The 20,867-nt window shown below is 48.1% G+C and overlaps 2 protein-coding genes across 2 annotated transcripts; one reads left to right on the top strand and one right to left on the bottom strand.

Annotated features, from left to right (window-relative positions):
* Positions 1–433: 433 nt before the first annotated feature.
* LOC135807713 (zinc finger MYM-type protein 1-like) lies at positions 434–2,569 on the bottom strand. Its single transcript, XM_065321250.1, has one exon. It carries the CDS (start codon positions 2,567–2,569, stop codon positions 434–436), a length of 2,136 nt encoding a protein of 711 aa, XP_065177322.1.
* A 6,587-nt stretch (positions 2,570–9,156) lies between these two features.
* Positions 9,157–19,953, top strand: LOC135805648 (mucin-5AC-like). The gene is made up of 5 exons (XM_065319721.1): positions 9,157–11,273; positions 12,556–12,802; positions 15,748–15,795; positions 17,449–17,732; positions 18,967–19,953. The coding sequence occupies exons 1-5, from the start codon at positions 9,913–9,915 to the stop codon at positions 19,295–19,297; spliced, it is 2,271 nt and encodes a 756-aa protein (XP_065175793.1). The 5' UTR covers positions 9,157–9,912; the 3' UTR covers positions 19,298–19,953.
* The last annotated feature ends 914 nt before the right edge of the window (positions 19,954–20,867 follow it).

Raw genomic sequence — 20,867 nt, 5'->3', positions numbered from 1 at the left:
AAGTGGGGACGTCGTGCACTCTTGGATAGAACTATGTTGAGATTATTGAGGGTTTCCGGGTATTGGCGGGTGAAATGGTAAAACAGTTTGAGGCAATGTATATGCCGCCGCCACGCAAGACTTTCCCATTCAGCAGCTTCAAACACGTTCTCCATGCCATGAGGAATGGGCACTTTCCGACGGTGTAAATACTGCCTGGCCACGCGTGCTTGCAATCGTTCCAAAGTGTCAATATTTCCTGCGGTCAGTTTGTTATTCCACAGAGGTGAAGCATACTCAATGGAGGGACGGACGTATCCTTTGTAGAGGCGGGCAATGAGAGCAGGGGTCAGATTGGGTGACATGTAGGATAGCAGAACAACGCGACGACGAAAGTTGGAGGTGACACTATTGATGTGGGTCTGGAAAGACAGGCGGGGATCCAGGGTGATTCCTAGATGGCGGTGGGTAGTCGAGGGACATAGGTCTGCAGCATCCACACGCAGAGAAGCAAAGCATTAAGGCGAGCCTGGGCCATTGTGGTGCGGAGATAGGTTTTCAGTCGTCGAAGAGCTGAAAATGACCTCTCGCTGGTGGCATTGCTTGCAGGCATGACGAGGATAAGCTTCATGATGGCAAATATCTCCGACAGTAGTTCCCTACCTCTACCAAGGTTGAGGAGGGCTGTCTTGATCGTGCCAATTGAGATGTTTCCACCTCCTGTGCACAAGGACTTGAGCAGCGGCAGTTGTGTTTGCAACAGTGGAACATTGATGTCCGTGGCGTACATGTCCTCAACCCGTGCCAGCTCAGCACTGCAATCATCTCCATTGGCAGCCTTCAGGACAACTCCCTCCAGGCAGCTGTACACTTTGTACCCTGGCTGATCAAATCGCTCTTTGATGCATGCCATCACAGTATCAATGGCGGCAAAGTAGATGGGCTTGTAATGGTCAGCAGGGCTTTCAGGATAGTGACCCTGGCCGGTGCCGACAGCAAAGCGAGCTGGTGTCTTCCGCTTCCTCGCTAGAACCGGCTCATCCACGTCATTGGCTGACTGCACTTTGACAACGTCCGCCCAAAACATGTCAAAGGATGTATCATTCCGAAGGCTTGTCAGGGATCGCAGAGTGACGGTTGCTGCTGCTTGACCTTCCGCAGCAGAAATATCCTTCTTCTGCAACGTCTTGCTCAGGTTCTCGGCAAGGCCAAGAATTTTGCGTCCCAGCATAACTCCAAATAGGAAACTGAACAGCGAGAACTGGTGTGCAATTCCACTGACACGAGCTGACATCTCGGCATCATACGTAGCCATTGACTCAAACTCGGTAAGGCTGGCTTGCAGGACGGAGTAGTTGCTAACAATGCTAGCGAGGGAGGCTGAGCGAGTGGTCCATCTTGTGGGGCATAGCGTTCGAAATCCTGCTTGGTCAGGAGCCATGTCATCCTTGAGCCTTTGATATGTGGCATTGCGCTTCGCGGAATATTTCAGAAGTTTTGACAACTCAAACACGGTGTTAAGACAATCCTTGATACACTTGATGTCTCGAACCATATCCTGGCAAGCTAAATTTAAGGCATGCCCGTAGCAATGAGTGTATAACGCTCTGGGGTTTATCTGTAGTAGCTGTGCTGCGACTCCATTTCGATGCCCTCTCATGACAGATGCCCCGTCATAACATTGTCCACGGCAGAACTCTAATGGTAGGTTAAGTCTTGTGCACACGTCCTTGATCATGCCAAAAATCGTGGCTGCATCAGCTTTCTCCAGCGCATACATGCCAATAAATTCCTTGTGTGGTTCCAGCTGGTCATCCACCCAACGAAATACGGCAGTCATCTGCTCAATAGTGCTAGAGTCGGTAGTTTCGTCCACCATGACTGTGAAGAACTGACCCTGCATTTCCTCGATAATTCCACGCAGGATCCTGTGAGCCATGACCTGCAGGATCTCATTTTGCATATCATGGCCAGTGTATTTGCTGCTTTTGCGTTGCAACCACTCTGCAAAAGCTGGGTCACTGGAGCTGGTGAGCTTTAGAAGCTGACTGAAATTGCCATCTTCTTCCTGCGGACCATCACCACGCATGGGAAGTCCTTGTCTAGCGAGGAATCGAAGAGCAGACAGAATCTTCAGGAAGGACTCCCGGGCAGCCCTTTTGTCCTCCGCAAGTTTGGACGACAAGAGTTCACCCACGTCTTTCGTGGTGGCAGGTACTGTTAGCAATCGTTCTACAGCTTCGCGGTGGCACTCGGACGACTCGTGCCTCCTGAAGCTTGTTGTCGCATCCTTCCAGTTCTGGAACCCCTTCATCAGAAACGCACCATCAGCACAGCTAGCGATCAAAAGTTTCTTCGAAACAGCCAAGCAGCAGGTATGGCAAAACGCACGCTCGCTCTTTGAATCCCAATGTAGCCATTCCCAAGAGGAGAACCAACTCGGCTGAAAGGAGCGGCACACAACATTCTTCACACCAAATGCGACAAGAGGGAACGTAAGGTCACGCGGTTGAAAGGGTTTGTCCTCCACAACTAGAACCCGCTCCAACTGAGCACTCAAGCTCGGTCCGGCATGTTTTGACAACGCCATAACGCCATCAGGATAACGGAACACGAACTGTAATTGCAACTACTCGCACTCGTAGTGCTGGAACGACTTGAGTCAGATGTATCGTGCAAGTGTCATGACATGATATAATTGCAGTCCTAGATCCTGTAGACCGTATACGCGTAGATCAACTAAAGTCTACAGGAAGTAAGTTAGTTGCCCACGCGGCTGTAAACTACTCCTACAATATATTAATACAAGAAGTAACGTTTCCGTTGCCCTCAGCAGACCTGTGTACACGCTACACGTGCCAACGGCCAGTCTTCCGGCCCAAACACGATCCCAAGTATCCCAAAGTAGTTGACCACGGATCACGAAGGCAAGCCAAATCTGGGGTCAAGACGTGCATCGTTTTGGTGGTGCGTAGAATCTACTACTAGTAGACCCAGGTGCTCGAAGTCCGTACATGGTATCCTAAGTTCGTACGCCCATAATTTCATGTTCTGTTATTGTATTCGACTCAAATATTTTATGGAGGGGACAGTGTGGTATGTTCTCCTCGCGTACCAATTTTTAGGGATCTACGATAAGCAGAAGTCCCATACCACGCGAGTGGGTTTTCGAGTGTCCTTACGAAATACAAATTGGGTTACATTTCATGCAAAAATCAACTTTGCCAAGACCGATTTCGAACGGACACAGCGTCAAACGGACCTTCACTCAATCATCAAGAGCCAGCTTAGAGCTGACAATGGCCAGAGGAGAAGAATTTACAGAGAACCACCAATCCTTGCAGAAAGGTTGACACTCCTGGCATCTCCACCACTGTTTTCCCGCGGTTTTCACAGCGCAGCTGCTTCTTCTCTGAGCCGACTAAAACAGCTTGCATTTCGGCAACAAACTACGCTTTTGCAAGAAATACTGGTGGAGGCACATGCCAAACATATCCCTTCGGTGCTTTCGTCGTAACCGAGGGATTGCAAGTTAGCAATTAGCAGAAATATGTGTGTATTTCGAGTCACCTCAGATCAGTACGGACTTAGAGTACCCTCTGCGACACCAAAATTTGATATGAAAAATCAGCGAACTCCAGAGAAACAGATCGGATCGAAAGATGGCCTGGTTCAATCGAGCCTGGCCTCAGAACAAACTTGGACAAGATACCTTCCATCCATGAGGAGGATTCTGGCAAGTGATCATTGCTAGTGTGAGTTTCAGCTCGGCAAACACACACTGTGAAAGTGTACGGACTTCGAGCACCTGGGTCTACTAGTACTAGATCTACATGTACATGGTATACTATACCGGTATGACCTCACGTCGACTTCCATCCTGTCCTCATTGACTCCTCAACCGACTCCCGGGACCCCGATTAGATCGTGAGCTCATGTACGTAGATCTACGTGTATGCTACGCTTGACGGCCTGACACGGCCAGGGCTAGGGTGTACCGGTATGTAGATATTTCTAACATGCATGCATGCAGTGTAGACATCTACGTGTGCGCACATTTTGTCGAAAGACCAATCATTTTTTCGGCTTCCTCGTACAGCATTCACGTAGATGTCTCTCGACCCGGATCGACGCTCGATCTCGTGCTTTTCGCTCGTTTCCAATTATGTTGACTCGCGTATGTATTTTTCGATAGGATGGAGGAGTGACCGATGCTGCAGTGCTTTGATGGAAGGTGAGGTCGTGCATTGAACGATCCTTGTCACAAGTCCAAGTCCTGACCCTCTAAAATTTTTTACACCGGTTTTGCATGAATCAGGTGGACCACCCAGCTGGGAAAAGTGGTCCGGCCATGGCCGGACCAGCCGGACCGGTTCCGGCGGCCCTGGTGTGTGTGTGTGTGTGTGTGTGTGTGTGTGTGTGTGTGTGTGTGTGTGTGTGTGTGTGTGTGTGTGTGTGTGTGTGTGTGTGTGTGTGTGTGTGTGTGTGTGTGTGTGTGTGTGTGTGTGTGTGTGTGTGTGTGTGTGTGTGTGTGTGTGTGTGTGTGTGTGTGTGTGTGTGTGTGTGTGTGTGTGTGTGTGTGTGTGTGTGTGTGTGTGTGTGTGTGTGTGTGTGTGTGTGTGTGTGTGTGTGTGTGTGTGTGTGTGTGTGTGTGTGTGTGTGTGTGTGTGTGTGTGTGTGTGTGTGTGTGTGTGTGTGTGTGTGTGTGTGTGTGTGTGTGTGTGTGTGTGTGTGTGTGTGTGTGTGTGTGTGTGTGTGTGTGTGTGTGTGTGTGTGTGTGTGTGTGTGTGTGTGTGTGTGTGTGTGTGTGTGTGTGTGTGTGTGTGTGTGTGTGTGTGTGTGTGTGTGTGTGTGTGTGTGTGTGTGTGTGTGTGTGTGTGTGTGTGTGTGTGTGTGTGTGTGTGTGTGTGTGTGTGTGTGTGTGTGTGTGTGTGTGTGTGTGTGTGTGTGTGTGTGTGTGTGTGTGTGTGTGTGTGTGTGTGTGTGTGTGTGTGTGTGTGTGTGTGTGTGTGTGTGTGTGTGTGTGTGTGTGTGTGTGTGTGTGTGTGTGTGTGTGTGTGTGTGTGTGTGTGTGTGTGTGTGTGTGTGTGTGTGTGTGTGTGTGTGTGTGTGTGTGTGTGTGTGTGTGTGTGTGTGTGTGTGTGTGTGTGTGTGTGTGTGTGTGTGTGTGTGTGTGTGTGTGTGTGTGTGTGTGTGTGTGTGTGTGTGTGTGTGTGTGTGTGTGTGTGTGTGTGTGTGTGTGTGTGTGTGTGTGTGTGTGTGTGTGTGTGTGTGTGTGTGTGTGTGTGTGTGTGTGTGTGTGTGTGTGTGTGTGTGTGTGTGTGTGTGTGTGTGTGTGTGTGTGTGTGTGTGTGTGTGTGTGTGTGTGTGTGTGTGTGTGTGTGTGTGTGTGTGTGTGTGTGTGTGTGTGTGTGTGTGTGTGTGTGTGTGTGTGTGTGTGTGTGTGTGTGTGTGTGTGTGTGTGTGTGTGTGTGTGTGTGTGTGTGTGTGTGTGTGTGTGTGTGTGTGTGTGTGTGTGTGTGTGTGTGTGTGTGTGTGTGTGTGTGTGTGTGTGTGTGTGTGTGTGTGTGTGTGTGTGTGTGTGTGTGTGTGTGTGTGTGTGTGTGTGTGTGTGTGTGTGTGTGTGTGTGTGTGTGTGTGTGTGTGTGTGTGTGTGTGTGTGTGTGTGTGTGTGTGTGTGTGTGTGTGTGTGTGTGTGTGTGTGTGTGTGTGTGTGTGTGTGTGTGTGTGTGTGTGTGTGTGTGTGTGTGTGTGTGTGTGTGTGTGTGTGTGTGTGTGTGTGTGTGTGTGTGTGTGTGTGTGTGTGTGTGTGTGTGTGTGTGTGTGTGTGTGTGTGTGTGTGTGTGTGTGTGTGTGTGTGTGTGTGTGTGTGTGTGTGTGTGTGTGTGTGTGTGTGTGTGTGTGTGTGTGTGTGTGTGTGTGTGTGTGTGTGTGTGTGTGTGTGTGTGTGTGTGTGTGTGTGTGTGTGTGTGTGTGTGTGTGTGTGTGTGTGTGTGTGTGTGTGTGTGTGTGTGTGTGTGTGTGTGTGTGTGTGTGTGTGTGTGTGTGTGTGTGTGTGTGTGTGTGTGTGTGTGTGTGTGTGTGTGTGTGTGTGTGTGTGTGTGTGTGTGTGTGTGTGTGTGTGTGTGTGTGTGTGTGTGTGTGTGTGTGTGTGTGTGTGTGTGTGTGTGTGTGTGTGTGTGTGTGTGTGTGTGTGTGTGTGTGTGTGTGTGTGTGTGTGTGTGTGTGTGTGTGTGTGTGTGTGTGTGTGTGTGTGTGTGTGTGTGTGTGTGTGTGTGTGTGTGTGTGTGTGTGTGTGTGTGTGTGTGTGTGTGTTGTGTGTGTGTGTGTGTGTGTGTGTGTGTGTGTGTGTGTGTGTGTGTGTGTGTGTGTGTGTGTGTGTGTGTGTGTGTGTGTGTGTGTGTGTGTGTGTGTGTGTGTGTGTGTGTGTGTGTGTGTGTGTGTGTGTGTGTGTGTGTGTGTGTGTGTGTGTGTGTGTGTGTGTGTGTGTGTGTGTGTGTGTGTGTGTGTGTGTGTGTGTGTGTGTGTGTGTGTGTGTGTGTGTGTGTGTGTGTGTGTGTGTGTGTGTGTGTGTGTGTGTGTGTGTGTGTGTGTGTGTGTGTGTGTGTGTGTGTGTGTGTGTGTGTGTGTGTGTGTGTGTGTGTGTGTGTGTGTGTGTGTGTGTGTGTGTGTGTGTGTGTGTGTGTGTGTGTGTGTGGTGTGTGTGTGTGTGTGTGTGTGTGTGTGTGTGTGTGTGTGTGTGTGTGTGTGTGTGTGTGTGTGTGTGTGTGTGTGTGTGTGTGTGTGTGTGTGTGTGTGTGTGTGTGTGTGTGTGTGTGTGTGTGTGTGTGTGTGTGTGTGTGTGTGTGTGTGTGTGTGTGTGTGTGTGTGTGTGTTGTGTGTGTGTGTGTGTGTGTGTGTGTGTGTGTGTGTGTGTGTGTGTGTGTGTGTGTGTGTGTGTGTGTGTGTGTGTGTGTGTGTGTGTGTGTGTGTGTGTGTGTGTGTGTGTGTGTGTGTGTGTGTGTGTGTGTGTGTGTGTGTGTGTGTGTGTGTGTGTGTGTGTGTGTGTGTGTGTGTGTGTGTGTGTGTGTGTGTGTGTGTGTGTGTGTGGTGTGTGTGTGTGTGTGTGTGTGTGTGTGTGTGTGTGTGTGTGTGTGTGTGTGTGTGTGTGTGTGTGTGTGTGTGTGTGTGTGTGTGTGTGTGTGTGTGTGTGTGTGTGTGTGTGTGTGTGTGTGTGTGTGTGTGTGTGTGTGTGTGTGTGTGTGTGTGTGTGTGTGTGTGTGTGTGTGTGTGTGTGTGTGTGTGTGTGTGTGTGTGTGTGTGTGTGTGTGTGTGTGTGTGTGTGTGTGTGTGTGTGTGTGTGTGTGTGTGTGTGTGTGTGTGTGTGTGTGTGTGTGTGTGTGTGTGTGTGTGTGTGTGTGTGTGTGTGTGTGTGTGTGTGTGTGTGTGTGTGTGTGTGTGTGTGTGTGTGTGTGTGTGTGTGTGTGTGTGTGTGGTGTGTGTGTGTGTGTGTGTGTGTGTGTGTGTGTGTGTGTGTGTGTGTGTGTGTGTGTGTGTGTGTGCCCTCTGTGCCTTCTGACTGCTGGTTTGATGCTGCCCAGGACCGCTCTGCCTGGAGGCAGATTGCTCATCGTCGTCCTCCCGCCCGTGCTCCCCCTGATCCTGACTCTGGCTTCCGCTGCGCGTGTGGAAAGGTCTGCCGTAGTCCCGAGGATCTCAAGCGCCACGCTCCGTAGATCTACTGCAATACAAAGCTAGCAGATTGTCCCTTCGCTATCATTGCCATCGGCAATGGGCACGTTCAAGGTTCACGGTGTGTGTGTGTGTGTGTGTGTGTGTGTGTGTGTGTGTGTGTGGTGTGTGTGTGTGTGTGTGTGTGTGTGTGTGTGTGTGTGTGTGTGTGTGTGTGTGTGTGTGTGTGTGTGTGTGTGTGTGTGTGTGTGTGTGTGTGTGTGTGTGTGTGTGTGTGTGTGTGTGTGTGTGTGTGTGTGTGTGTGTGTGTGTGTGTGTTGTGTGTGTGTGTGTGTGTGTGTGTGTGTGTGTGTGTGTGTGTGTGTGTGTGTGTGTGTGTGTGTGTGTGTGTGTGTGTGTGTGTGTGTGTGTGTGTGTGTGTGTGTGTGTGTGTGTGTGTGTGTGTGTGTGTGTGTGTGTGTGTGGTGTGTGTGTGTGTGTGTGTGTGTGTGTGTGTGTGTGTGTGTGTGTGTGTGTGTGTGTGTGTGTGTGTGTGTGTGTGTGTGTGTGTGTGTGTGTGTGTGTGTGTGTGTGTGTGTGTGTGTGGTGTGTGTGTGTGTGTGTGTGTGTTGTGTGTGTGTGGTGTGTGTGTGTGTGTGTGTGTGTGTGTGTGTGTGTGTGTGTGTGTGTGTGTGTGTGTGTGTGTGTGTGTGTGTGTGTGTGTGTGTGTGTGTGTGTGTGTGTGTGTGTGTGTGTGTGTGTGTGTGTGTGTGTGTGTGTGTGTGTGTGTGTGTGTGTGTGTGTGTGTGTGTGTGTGTGTGTGTGTGTGTGTGTGTGTGTGTGTGTGTGTGTGTGTGTGTGTGTGTGTGTGTGTGTGTGTGTGTGTGTGTGTGTGTGTGTGTGTGTGTGTGTGTGTGTGTGTGTGTGTGTGTGTGTGTGTGTGTGTGTGTGTGTGTGTGTGTGTGTGTGTGTGTGTGTGTGTGTGTGTGTGTGTGTGTGTGTGTGTGTGTGTGTGTGTGTGTGTGTGTGTGTGTGTGTGTGTGTGTGTGTGTGTGTGTGTGTGTGTGTGTGTGTGAGAGAGAGAGAGAGAGAGAGAGAAGAGAGAGAGAGAGAGAGAGAGAGAGAGAGAGAGAGAGAGAGAGAGAGAGAGAGAGAGAGAGAGAGAGAGAGAGAGAGAGAGAGAGAGAGAGAGAGAGTGAGAGAGAGAGAGAGAGAGAGAAAGAGAGCGATACAGAGCACTCACTCAAGTCACTGATCGTCGACGCGTCAGCACGACCACTCTCACATACTACTAAAGTTTGTACACATTTTCGTTTTGCAGAACCTCTCTAGTATGATACGATCGGATGACAGTGACATAGAAAATCCCTAGCCAGATAACTCATATTCATAATGTCAAAAAGGTACTGGGAGATCTACAAACCTGCAAGCCACCTCGAGCCTAATCTGACTTGGCAATCAGCCCTGCACTCAGGCTGCAGCGCCCGCGATGACCGCGCGCCACCTGCACCTGGAGATGATTTACCCCCCTGTGTACTCTGTACTCTGTCAGTCTCTGCGCGGATTCCACGATCCGGACGGCTAAAACAAGATAGTAGAACTGATAGTGACATGATCCTGTCAGACTACAGTCGAGACTTTTCCTAGGTCCTACTTCTAATGAGTGGCAACACCTAGTACCTGTACAGCCAGCTAGCCTTACTGCTGCTACAGTACTCAGCTCAGATCAGTAGTGTAGGATACAACATTTTTGTAGTGTGGCCGGCAGTGTAGACAGTTGTGGCGTTAGGACGTGGACAACGGGAACTGAGCTGTCTGAAGTGAAGGCAGTTCGGTCATCCATCATTACGGCTAGCTCCAAGCTCCATCGCGTGCAAGGCCAAGCATGTGCTGGCGCTAGTCGGTAACGTTCAAACAGTAACTGGCACGGCACAGGCTCAGTAGCGAAAGTAAGAGAGGGTGAGCGTGGGGAGCTGAGGTGATCGTAACTGGCCCGTTATCCCTTGTCTAGCCACGAGCTGCAGAAAATACAGCTGACAGCCGTCAGTTTCCTCAGCGTTCTAAAAACGAAAGTCGAAAGTAAGTTTGGCAATGGGAGAACGCGAGCATTTCCGACACTGCAAGACGCACGCGGCTACCCTGCGGTGAAATGTGCCTCCTCTCCTCTGCCTCAATACTCTATCACCAGTGTTAGACAGTGCCCGTCATAGTTTATCCGGCAATATTGATAAACGACTAGAAGCCGTGATTGATTGCGATGGTGCTGCAAGTGCTTAGCGGGTAATGGAAGGTTTGAGACTTCCGATTGTAATCCTCTTCATGTCGCTTTGCCTTGGAGAGGTACGTCTTTGTTTGTCGGTCGTGCCGAGCTCAAGTACGAGACTCGAGGTCTTGTGGGGCTCCTGTGAGGGCATGTGTGGCGTCTCGGAAGTTCTGTCGGTCGACAAAACAACCGAGGATGTGGTCGGGAACGGGAAGAGCGACGCGAGGAATGTGGAACTGAACTCCGCTCGTGGATGCTCGTGCGTGGAGTCATGTAGAACTGAGGGTGTTTGCTGCATTGATTACGACGAGAGGTGTGCAACAGGAGTTTCAGGGCGTCCGCCACAGCGGCGTGCTTCTGTTGGAACAGGCGACGGAGTCATCGGTAGTGCCGCTGCTGTTGAGTATGCACGTGTTAGTAGTCGATCGGTGAACCGTCGCTTACTGAGCATCAACAGCAGTCAAGATATCGATGCTGACAATTCAACAGACATTTTCAATGCGACGGAATCGGTTCCGACGGAATCAGTAGTACAGACGGAGGAGACAGCATCCAGCTCAATGCTTCCAGGCAGTACAACACCAATGCTCCAGTCTGTAACTCCCAACTCAAGCAGCTCAAACAACAGCCACAGCAGCACACAAACGCCAACAACAACAGTAGGTCCTCAGCAGCCGACTGTCGGCATGACAACGCTTGCTGAGCAGATTACATCATCAGTAAGCTTTGTCGATTCGAGTGGAGTAAGCAGCCCATCCCCATCGGTCTCCATGACTACCATGAACACCTCCAACACGACAGGAACAGGTACGCTACAGATGAACACTAGCACATCGTCTCCCAGCTTACTACCGACAACAACAACGGACGAAGAAAATGACACGTTATCAACAATTGTTCCCTCAAATCCGAGAGGAACGACACTATCCACAACGTCTCCGACAGCTCCAAGAGGAACAATGTCGTCGTCCATGACATCCCCCCCAACTGCAGGAGGAACAATGCAGTCCCTTGCAACGTCCCCTCCAACTCGAACATTTCCGTCGTCCACCACGTCCCCTCCAACGCAAGGAGGAACAATGCAGTCCCCTCCAACGTCTCCTCCAACAAACCCGGGAGGAACGACAATACCATCTACCGCAACGACCCCGTCAAGCCAAACAAGTACTAACATATCAGCAACAACAACCGAACTGAACCAGACAACACCAGCAAGTAACCGGAGTACGGACCAGCCGACTTTTCCTACGCCGTCAACTGTGCCGGCGGCACAACCACCGGATGCCGTGGATCGACAACTACTTGATGGGTCGATTTCTTACATATTTGTTGACAGCAACGTCAGCTTCATCAACACCAGTAGATGGATGGAAAACTTTCAGTAAGTTGTGAAAGCCAAAAAGACAGGTCCCATCAGCAGTAGTGTCTCAGTTGGCCGTTCAGATAGAGTTTGGTTATCCTCTGGACGCTACCGCAGGGTTTAGGATCCCTCACTGCACATTGTTTGAAGTATTCATGTTGTAGTCGATGGACTTTGTTGATGAATGATTCTATGTGATTCACCGTGCATGTGTTTGGCCGGGATATTTAGCTTTTACATGTGCATCAACAGGGTTCTAACCAGGTCAAAATAGTAGGGGGGGGGGGGGGGGGACAGTTACCCCGTAACTCATTTTTCCCCTTTTCAAAATAACTGAAAATGGGGCAAACACCTGACTTCACCCCAGACAAATGTGCCTTCATGAACCCTCTACACCTGTAGTACTGACTATTGACTGCATTTTCGTTGAATTGCATGAAAAACACAAAAATCGGAAAATGAGTAGGGGGCACTTCTTCACAGGGGGGATTGCGCAAACAGAGTAGGAGGGGGGGGGGGCTGCTCCCCCTACCCCCCTTTGGCTAGAACGCTGATTAATTTACTTTACTTTTACTCCAGTCTCCTGCCCTATAATATCGAGATGTAGTCACGTACACATGTGCGCACACCACCTATTGACTCACCAGCCTACACTACAGTGTAATCTGCACATGGCTGATCATCGCACGTGACGTGCTTGGAATGCAGTGGCAAACTCGTGTTAGTACTCATGCCATTCCATTCGAAACGAGTCGAATGATGATGACTGTATTAAGCGCATAGGCGTTAGGCCAAAACAAAAAATAGGCTTGTTTCCGGTCGGCAACCCCTCAAAAAGGAGACTCGGTCGGCCGGAATGAAACCTTTTTTGGATACTTTTTTTGGTTCCTGGTATTGATGGACAATAGCACCTGCACATGTACATTGTAGATATATCATGGCAAGGATCAATGTCAGAGTTGACTGACTCACTGTTCTTGTACAGCATGTGGTGTATTCCTGTTTTCGTACATCCTGAGAAATCAAGCAAACAGTTCGAGTCCTTCCAGCTCCGTTATTCTAGCTCGTATTGACCCCGGAGGTTTTCGAGCCGACAACTGAGAATCTTTGCTACCTTGTGGGTGTTTCGATTGTGGAATTCGGTTGAGATTTGACTGAGTTATGACTCGTTGGCCACCGTTTGTATACATTTGGGACCAAAAAAAAGTTTCAGAATTTGGGAAAAAGTGGCCCGGTCGGGCGACCGGAAACAAGGTCATTATTTGTTTTGGCCTTATGGCATATACTTACTTCTTGTGTGCAGATCACAGTTGGGCCTTATCTGGCAGAGCTACCTCTATCATGGCGAGACTGACGAGGCACGGCTTCTGCAAAACAGCAGCACTGTGGAGATAGTCAACCGCACTCCGTTCCTGCACAACATGAGCGACGAGCGCGAGGGAATCGAGATGGCCTTCTACGTGCGCTTCAACGGGACGCTCGTGAACAATTCTCAGTTTCCGATCGTGCTGAACTGGGTACTGCCTGTTCGGCGCATGATTCAGGATCGGGTGAGTTACACTGCCGGTGCAATGTGATGTATGGAGATTAGATAATATGATGAGCTTGCGCATAGTGCAAAATTGAGTTTTATAACTGATTGCTACTAAACTTTCTTGGAGACAGGACGCTTATCAGGGACAGAGAAACTACAAATCTCAAGATATTACTAATTACTACAGTGCTGGCAACTGAAATCCGACCCCCCTAGCGTCTCGTACTACGAATCGCTAACGCGGCTAGCGCACCGCTAGGGGGGGGGGGGGTTCAGTTGCCAGCACTGTACTTCAAAAGGTAGTTACTAATTAACGCTGGCCTCGAGCGAAGGTCCCTGGTTCGAGTCCTGGTGGTGACAGTCAATTTTTCTTCAGACGTTTCCCGTTCGCATCTTTTTCCTCAGATTAATTAATTCTAAGGAATAAATTGGAGGCGTATCCAATTTCGAAAGAAGTGTCAGCACCGACGCAATTTATTTTAAACTAGTTAATTAACTACGTGAATAAGCTTTTGTGCATAGCTAATTGACTCGTTAACTCATAGTAATTAGAATGGCCAACGGTCCTCAGCGTTTGTTCAGCACCTCCAAGAACGACAATGACTCTCGCTGTTAGCTGGTGTTCACGAGGTGTTTGTCGCGCTGGAAACAGAGCGTCTCTGTAAGTTTATATCCCTGGTGATGGTTTGGTCTGGAGAGCCGCACTATAGAAGTGGTGCTCTTCAGGCACAATCTTCCTCAGCCTACTCAAGCTCAACTGATGAGGGGTGAATTCCCTGAAACACTGTGTATTGAGCAGGAAACTTGCAGGTTTGCCGAGTGGAAGGTTCGATGGACTTCTCGTGTGCTCTGGATGGCAGTCGTGACTCGTGAGTCAATCAAGTGAGAATTCAAGTCTGCAGGAAAAGCACGAGCTTCCACGAAAGGGAACAACACACAATTCCCCAAGTATCACCGAAGTTGCACCAACCTTTTTCTTCTAACAAATAATTACTGTTGCCCAAATCCTGTAGCAAGTCCTTTCCAAAGATCAGGTTTATATGTAGTGACAGATCAAATATAGCCCCGGGACTGTATTTGTTTTGTGTTTGATCTCTCGAAGGCCGGACTGTTGATGCACAATCTTCACTGTACCTCTATTTTTCACGTACAATAGGTTTCGGAAGTACAATGAAACCTGGGCCTTACGAATTTTGTTCGCGCTAGCCGTTGTCGTGGGGTCCAGCTCTGCAAAATACTGGGCCATGAACTGGAGCAATGCACTAGCAGATTGCCCACAGGTCCGCGTTTCATTGAACATGACTGTTAATTAGTCCTTGCTGTGACCTCTCAGAGGTCACCCTGACGACGACATTGTATCGCCATCATGGCTTAGGTTTGTGTCACACTGCAATTTCAAATTTAAAAAAAATGACAAAACCCAATGAAGCAAGCCATGGAAGCCAATAAAAAATGGAACCAAAATTGGTGAGAGCCACGTTGAAGGACATGTAGTCTATGGGCCGAACTTGTATTCTGGGTACCGAATTGAATTGCCTAGATCGAAGGTGGGAGCCTGCTATACTTATATATCGGTCGACAGATGGCCAGTGCTGTTTTCTTTGGACCCTGTTTGATTGGGTAACGATGTGTTGCAGAGGCCTTAGACCATGTACTGAGTATCTGAGTATCTTATTAGCCTGAGGACCACTATCAAGTAGGAAGTGTTTGCAAGACCGAATTGATAACTTCACTAGTTTTACGACCAACACACACGCCCTCTAATCTTAATCGCCGGATGCACATTGCTCGGTGCATTGATTGCGGACACCGCACAATCCAAGTGAAGAAGACCGTATGATAACATTGAAATCTTCTGATCATGAACGAGTGTGATTATTGAGAACACAAATATGTATGCCATGGATGTTTCTCTCTATATTTGTGGGTTGCACCGAACTGGCTGTCCAGTCCCCAGCTCCAATTATGGGAATATGCCAGAAATGAAGTCTTAACTCTTAACAATTCCAGTGAAATGGCAATCAACGACTGTCTCTATTACAATTAGCTGGCTTATAATATCCCAGAAGTGAGGCTCAAGCTGAACAAACTCCTAGCTGACAGGGAGTGCCACGTCAATGTTGAGCTTGAGCTTCACTTGTGGCCTTCAAGTTGACTGGAATTGTACCGTGGCCTGACAGCATAAAGTTTGTTTGGCAATTGACTAGAGCTTCACTTCTGATCTACAAGTATGCCATACAGGTGACTGTATTGACCTACAATGGAACTTTGAAAAGACATACTGTAAGAATTGCAATTATAACGAGGAAGTAAATCTAACGTTTTAACGAGTGACATTTCTCGGTTATAATTATTGTAATAAGTTCTGTTGAAGCTGTAAGGCATCACACTGTTAAACTGGAAAGTCTAATGACCAAAAAGTTTAACGTTCTTGTAATTCTGGCATGATTACGTGCAGAAAGTTTAACGATGGCTACCTGGCCACCCATCTGTATGCGCATCTTTACTCAGACAACTAGAAATAAGGTTTTTTTCAAATACCGAAAAACAATTGGTCGTTAAAACGTTAGACTTTCCGGTTTTACAGTAATCATTGTTGTGTCATGTGCGGCTATGTCTGAAGACTGCAAGATTGTTAACATGATAATTATCCTCTCATTTGCCTACTTATATGGATTCTGGACAATCGTCAATTTAGCAACTCGTTATAGTAACACGTCTTACCGGTAGCAAGTATACCCCTGGGATTACCGAGTGTGCGTAATAAAAAAATATTACTTGAAGTACTATGAAGAAGAGGTTGGTGCGACTTCTCGTGTGCTCTGGATGGCAGCCGTGAGTTAGTCAAATGAGAATTCATGTCGACAGGAATAGCGCAAGCTCCCACGTAGGGAGCAACACACAATTCTTGTAGTATTATGTTGACTAATAATGTGCACTCTCTGTTGCTTTCTGCTGTAGCTACGAGTCACCATCCATGATGTGCGGCCTGTCTCACCTGAGCTTTATGTAAGTTAACGCTAGGCAGTTTCTCTTTCCTTCGAAAATCTGTGCTATGGAACCCCGTTAATAACTTAAGACGTACGTAGATAAGACGAAAAAAGAAGACCTAGTATTTGCAACTTTCTTGGCACTGTATGCTTGCTGGTCATGAACAATGGATAAGAACTCACACTGTTATTGAGTATTTTAAAAGTCTGTTGGTCCCTTGCAGCTTGGTGCTGGTGGTAGTCATGCATTTCACACCAGTAAGCCTGAAGAGGTTTGGCCATGCATTACAGCAGAGATGTTATCATGACATGGTGTACTTACACACACGCACACACCAGAGGCGCACTATGATATACCTTGAGGGCTGAGCCAATGATCATTCATTGCAGTTACACACCACTGGCCAAGCTTCCTTTGCCCACTATACCGTTTCGATACAATTATGAAGATGACAAAAACATTTAATATAAGCTGCGGACAACGTGCAAAAAAGCCAAAGGGCAATGAGCAGACAACAACAAACACATTACCGAACTCACTCGATTAGAATCCCCTCTCGAATAATCCCCCCCCCCCCCCCTTGCCACGAACGTTCAAAATAATGCAAGTCCCTCTCGAATAGAAGCGCAGACCACCACTATCCACAAAGCATGGCCCGGGTGACAAAGCAGTTCCAGGACCATATACTGTGTGGTATACACACGTACAAAACATCTCATGTATGTACATGTATGTACATACCACATACATACCAGCGCATGACCAGGTCAACGCAGCCAGTGCTTGTGAACAAACCCGAGGGCGATTTTCTCTCCGCACTGCTGTTTGTAACGTGACTACTGCATGATGGTACTGTGCCATTCTCTTGCTTGTGCATACACAGATAGATACAGAGATAACGTTAATGCCGGTGTGGATTGATCTAGTCAGTCCCTCTTGAATAGAAGCTTCCTGAAGATGGGCATTGAAAAAATTGACCCCCCCCCCCCCCTCGATTCTAATCGAGTGAATAATTATGGTGTATACTGGCACCTGTTATGCATCAGAAAGGTTTTGGGTTTTTTTTGGGGGGGGGGCATCTGAAAAGGAGTGCTTGAGTACACTGGGATCAGTAATGCACTGTGCAACACCCTACACAACCACCCCCGGGCGGTTGTATAGGGTATTGGTGGCACAGACGACGTTACTGCTCAATGTCAGCCAGTATAGTATGCATGTACAGGTGGCTTACAGCCGGCAAGTAGACAGGTGCACGGTCTATAGCCTGAGCTATGCAGCCAGTGCTGTGCAGGGTGCGGGATACTTGAACAACGACAGCAACGGCCGTAACAGTTCAAAACTCCTGCGAGTAGACTCCGTTGTTGATTGACACATTGCATGTCTGCCGGCTGGAGAGCCTGAGCATCCTGAGCATCTTGGTGTGTTTGATCCTGGGTATCAGGGAATCGTAAAATACCTATTTACGACTCCCTGCTGGGTATCCTAGTGCATTCAGCATCGGTAGTGCAGTAGGAAAGGTTCGCTGGTAGATTGCACTCGAAAAATTGCAAACACTTCTCCTGAGATTATGAGTTTATCTGCCAATCGCAAAGCACTGGGTGCATATTGCGCAGCATTGTGTGCTACCACAACCCACGGTGCTATTCTGCTTGTCTGTTGTCCGTTTGTTAGAGGGAGATTCTAGGCGAAGAGCCAACACGTCCATCATCCTCCTCACCATCATCAACAACAACATCATTGTCGCCATCATCATCACCATCGTCCGTAATAGGGACAGACACCGCTTTGCCACCGCTGGAGATGAGCAGCATCAGTTCAGACCTCTTGGCGTTCGAACTGCCACTCGCCATTGCCCTGTTTGTCCTCATGCTCCTTGTGGCAGTATTCATGTTTGTTCTGAGACTGCGTGCCAAGCAGAGACGGGTCAAGTATCCCTCTGCGAAGACACGTCAGAGGTGAGACCTTGGAATCACGGTGCAGTCGCCTAGTCTATCACTGCTTATGAAGTTGTCACACAATGGAAGCATGACCAACCTTGCACAAAAGAATGCATTCCTTTTCTGGGCTCCCTTTGGAAGCATGCTCTGAAGTACCAAGACCGCTGACAATAGAATAGAAATGTAGCTATCACCAGGCGGCGGTTGCGTAGAGTACACGCCAAAACATACACACGATGTATGTCAGTCTAGACAGATCAAGCATATCTGTAGTACCGAATCACCCTACCGTATGTCAGTCTAGACAGATCAAGCATGTCTGTTGTACCGAATCACCCTATGATGTATTCCACAGCAGCCAATCGCACTATTGAGCTGCATTGCAGGGATCGATGTAGCCAGACTGGTTCACAGTATGCTTGGGAGCCAGGTAGTCCCTCTAAAGTGTAAACAAATGTTTGAAGAAGAGGCTTGTATCGACTTTGGCAATACTTGAGAAATTGTGTGTGGGGAGCACAAACTGGTAGAGAGCAACACACAGTCTGTAAATTGTGATCTCCAAACTTCAGCTATTCTCTATCTACACATGGCATCACCCCACAGGTGGAGAACATTAGACACTAGCATGATATCAGGAGTTCCATAACCAACATTGAGCAAGAGACATTGGGCAACTATGTATTTTATACGGTAGAGATGTGATATCAACAGCAGTGCAAAGAAGAGTAGCCAAAACCAACACGGTAAAAAGCATAACTTGGGCACTGTACAGTGTGCGTAGTGTGCAACACCTATAGAGTTCTCTGGAGCATAGTGTGCAACACCTATAGAGTTCTCTGGAGCTGGGAACAGTCTCAGCCCGGCGGAATGTTTCTACTGCATCATGTTAGTGGGAGTACGATCAGATGCGGAGACCTTTCCCATGCGTTCAGGCTGGGAATGTACGCTGCGGTGTAGCTCATCAGATCTAAGACGCATGAATCCACTATCTCTAGGTCTATTTCAGCAGCTGTAGCGGACACTCGCAAGTTCTTTGCATTTTTTCATCACTAGCTACGCATGATGGCATCAGTGTGCAGCCCGTGACGTGGCCACCGTTGAAAACAGGGATGTCAAGGAAAAATTCTGCCATGGACTACCAAGGGATCGCTATGTTTGGGGAAACACTGTAGCACGTGACAAACATGGACGAAATGTTTTTGTACTGTTCCCTGTACTGTTCCCCGCTTGTTTGCTTGATGTGTTCATCCAGATCGTCAAGACGGTTCATGACCGAGACCAGGACCAATGGTCATCATCCCCACACCTCTGTGTATGACAATCCCGATGCCGATGTAAAGACAGATTATGAGGACAATCCCTATCCGGGACCGGTGTTGAATATGCACCGGCATAGCGTGACCGAGGGGCCGATGACGCCCATCGTCATCGTTGGGCCACAGGGTGCGGCGCCCGCGCCTGTAATGCCAGTAGCTGCGCCCAGAAGCACACGGAGTTCTGTTGTTGGCAGACAAAGCGACGCAGAGCTTCCATCATCAGTGGAATACCTACGAGTACATCAGCCCAATACGACTCCACTTTGAAATTGGCCGCCAGTCACTGTGCCAATTCTATAACCCGGTACCCATCTAATTCTCCAGCTATTTTTCTCCACAGCATTCAACAGCCCAGCGGCGTTGAAGTGGTGACTTCTATTTAAAGAATTCCGTGAAACATGACCTGTTCGGACTCTGAACAGTAAGTGCCCCTTTTGACTACTTCGTTCTGCACTACCCCCGAGTCCATACTTGCCAAACTTTGCCGTGCGTAAACTTGATTACAACATATTGCATGTGAGTCTCTTTTATATGAAATGTTTGCCAGTATTTCGGCAGGCAAGTCTGTTTTTCCCCTGCTGTAGACGTAACAACAGCAGCATGAGCCGCTCAGCAGCTTTGGGTGTGTCTCACCACTGATTGAGGTCATGATCCTGTGTAGCACATGTGGCAGTGTTAGTGGCATAGTTTCACGCCCGTTTCTAGTATTTCTGCATTATGTAACCGTATAAGAACGTTGAATCCAGGCCTGCATTGGCACGGTTAGATCTTTCATTTACTGTAAACACTCTTCTCTGCTTAGAAAAGTTAATACTCAGTGACTACAGAAGTATACGTACACTGAACTGTATGTTATTCCAGGATTTCTGAACTTGCCGAAAAAAATTAATATTTTTTGGGGACAGAAGCCCTTCTTTGCGTTCTATGGGTAACACTATGAGAGAGTATGAGTACACTCACATGATGTATGACCACGCAGACGTGAAACTCGGCCAGCAACTTGGTCATAGCTTGTAACTTATGATGCATCAGGCTTCGTGTTTGCAGCCTGGGGGTGGGAATGACTTTACAAGAGACCATCGCAGCCTGGTAGCGGCAATCATCGGACCCTTGTATTGTATTGTATTGTATTGTATTGTATTGTATTGTATTGTATTGTATTGTATTGTACATGTGGTACAAGAATATTAGTAGCCCAATGGCCACATTTTGTGCAATGGTTGAAATTCAATTTTGGCTTTTCAAGAACCTCTACTATCCCGACTACGCTTTTATGCGCAAGGTACTGTACCAGCAGTCAAATCTTGAAAATGCTTTCCTTGTCATTTCGGCCATCATAACACTAATGGTCATAACCCTCAAATCCTATTGTGTATGGGTGTGTGCGTGTGAATGTTATCGATATTGGTTCAGTGAACCCAACTTGGAAAAACTGATGTGTCATATGATATCCATAATGCCCCCCCCCCCCCCCCGTGGTGTATTTCCGTGATACATGTACTATATGTACTATGTCATGTACATGTCCGTACGATTCTGAGATACGGCCAGCCTTCAGTGCTGTGGCATCCTGGTATGCGAGGTTATGCTGCTGGCTTCTCAGTACTACATGTAGTAGATCCACTACAATGCAACCTTACTTCACAGTAATCGTTCTTATACTACAACTGAGTTAGCTTTATTTTCTTAAACTCCCTCATAAAGCCACAATGGCACAAGGGTGGACATTTGGAGATTATCAAGTACAAGTACAAGTACAAGACTTAGTAATGTTACTCACTCTACTGACTCTACTGAGTAGTCAGTCCCTTTACGATTACATCATGATGTATAACAC

This window comes from Sycon ciliatum, chromosome 1 (assembly GCF_964019385.1).
Source record: "Sycon ciliatum chromosome 1, ocSycCili1.1, whole genome shotgun sequence".
Classification (NCBI taxonomy): Eukaryota; Metazoa; Porifera; class Calcarea; order Leucosolenida; family Sycettidae; genus Sycon; species Sycon ciliatum.
Note: the sequence above shows the minus strand (reverse complement) of the source record. Positions and strands in the feature narration are given on the sequence as shown.

Bases quoted from the DNA above. Each gene is read 5' to 3' on its own strand.
- LOC135807713 (XM_065321250.1), bottom strand. From the start codon at position 2,569: ATGGCGTTGTCAAAACATGCCGGACCGAGCTTGAGTGCTCAGTTGGAG.
- LOC135805648 (XM_065319721.1), top strand. From the start codon at position 9,913: ATGGAAGGTTTGAGACTTCCGATTGTAATCCTCTTCATGTCGCTTTGC. The intron at 11,274-12,555 runs GTAAGTTGTGAA...TCTTGTGTGCAG, and splicing joins AGATGGATGGAAAACTTTCA to ATCACAGTTGGGCCTTATCT. The intron at 17,733-18,966 runs GTGAGACCTTGG...GTGTTCATCCAG, and splicing joins TCTGCGAAGACACGTCAGAG to ATCGTCAAGACGGTTCATGA.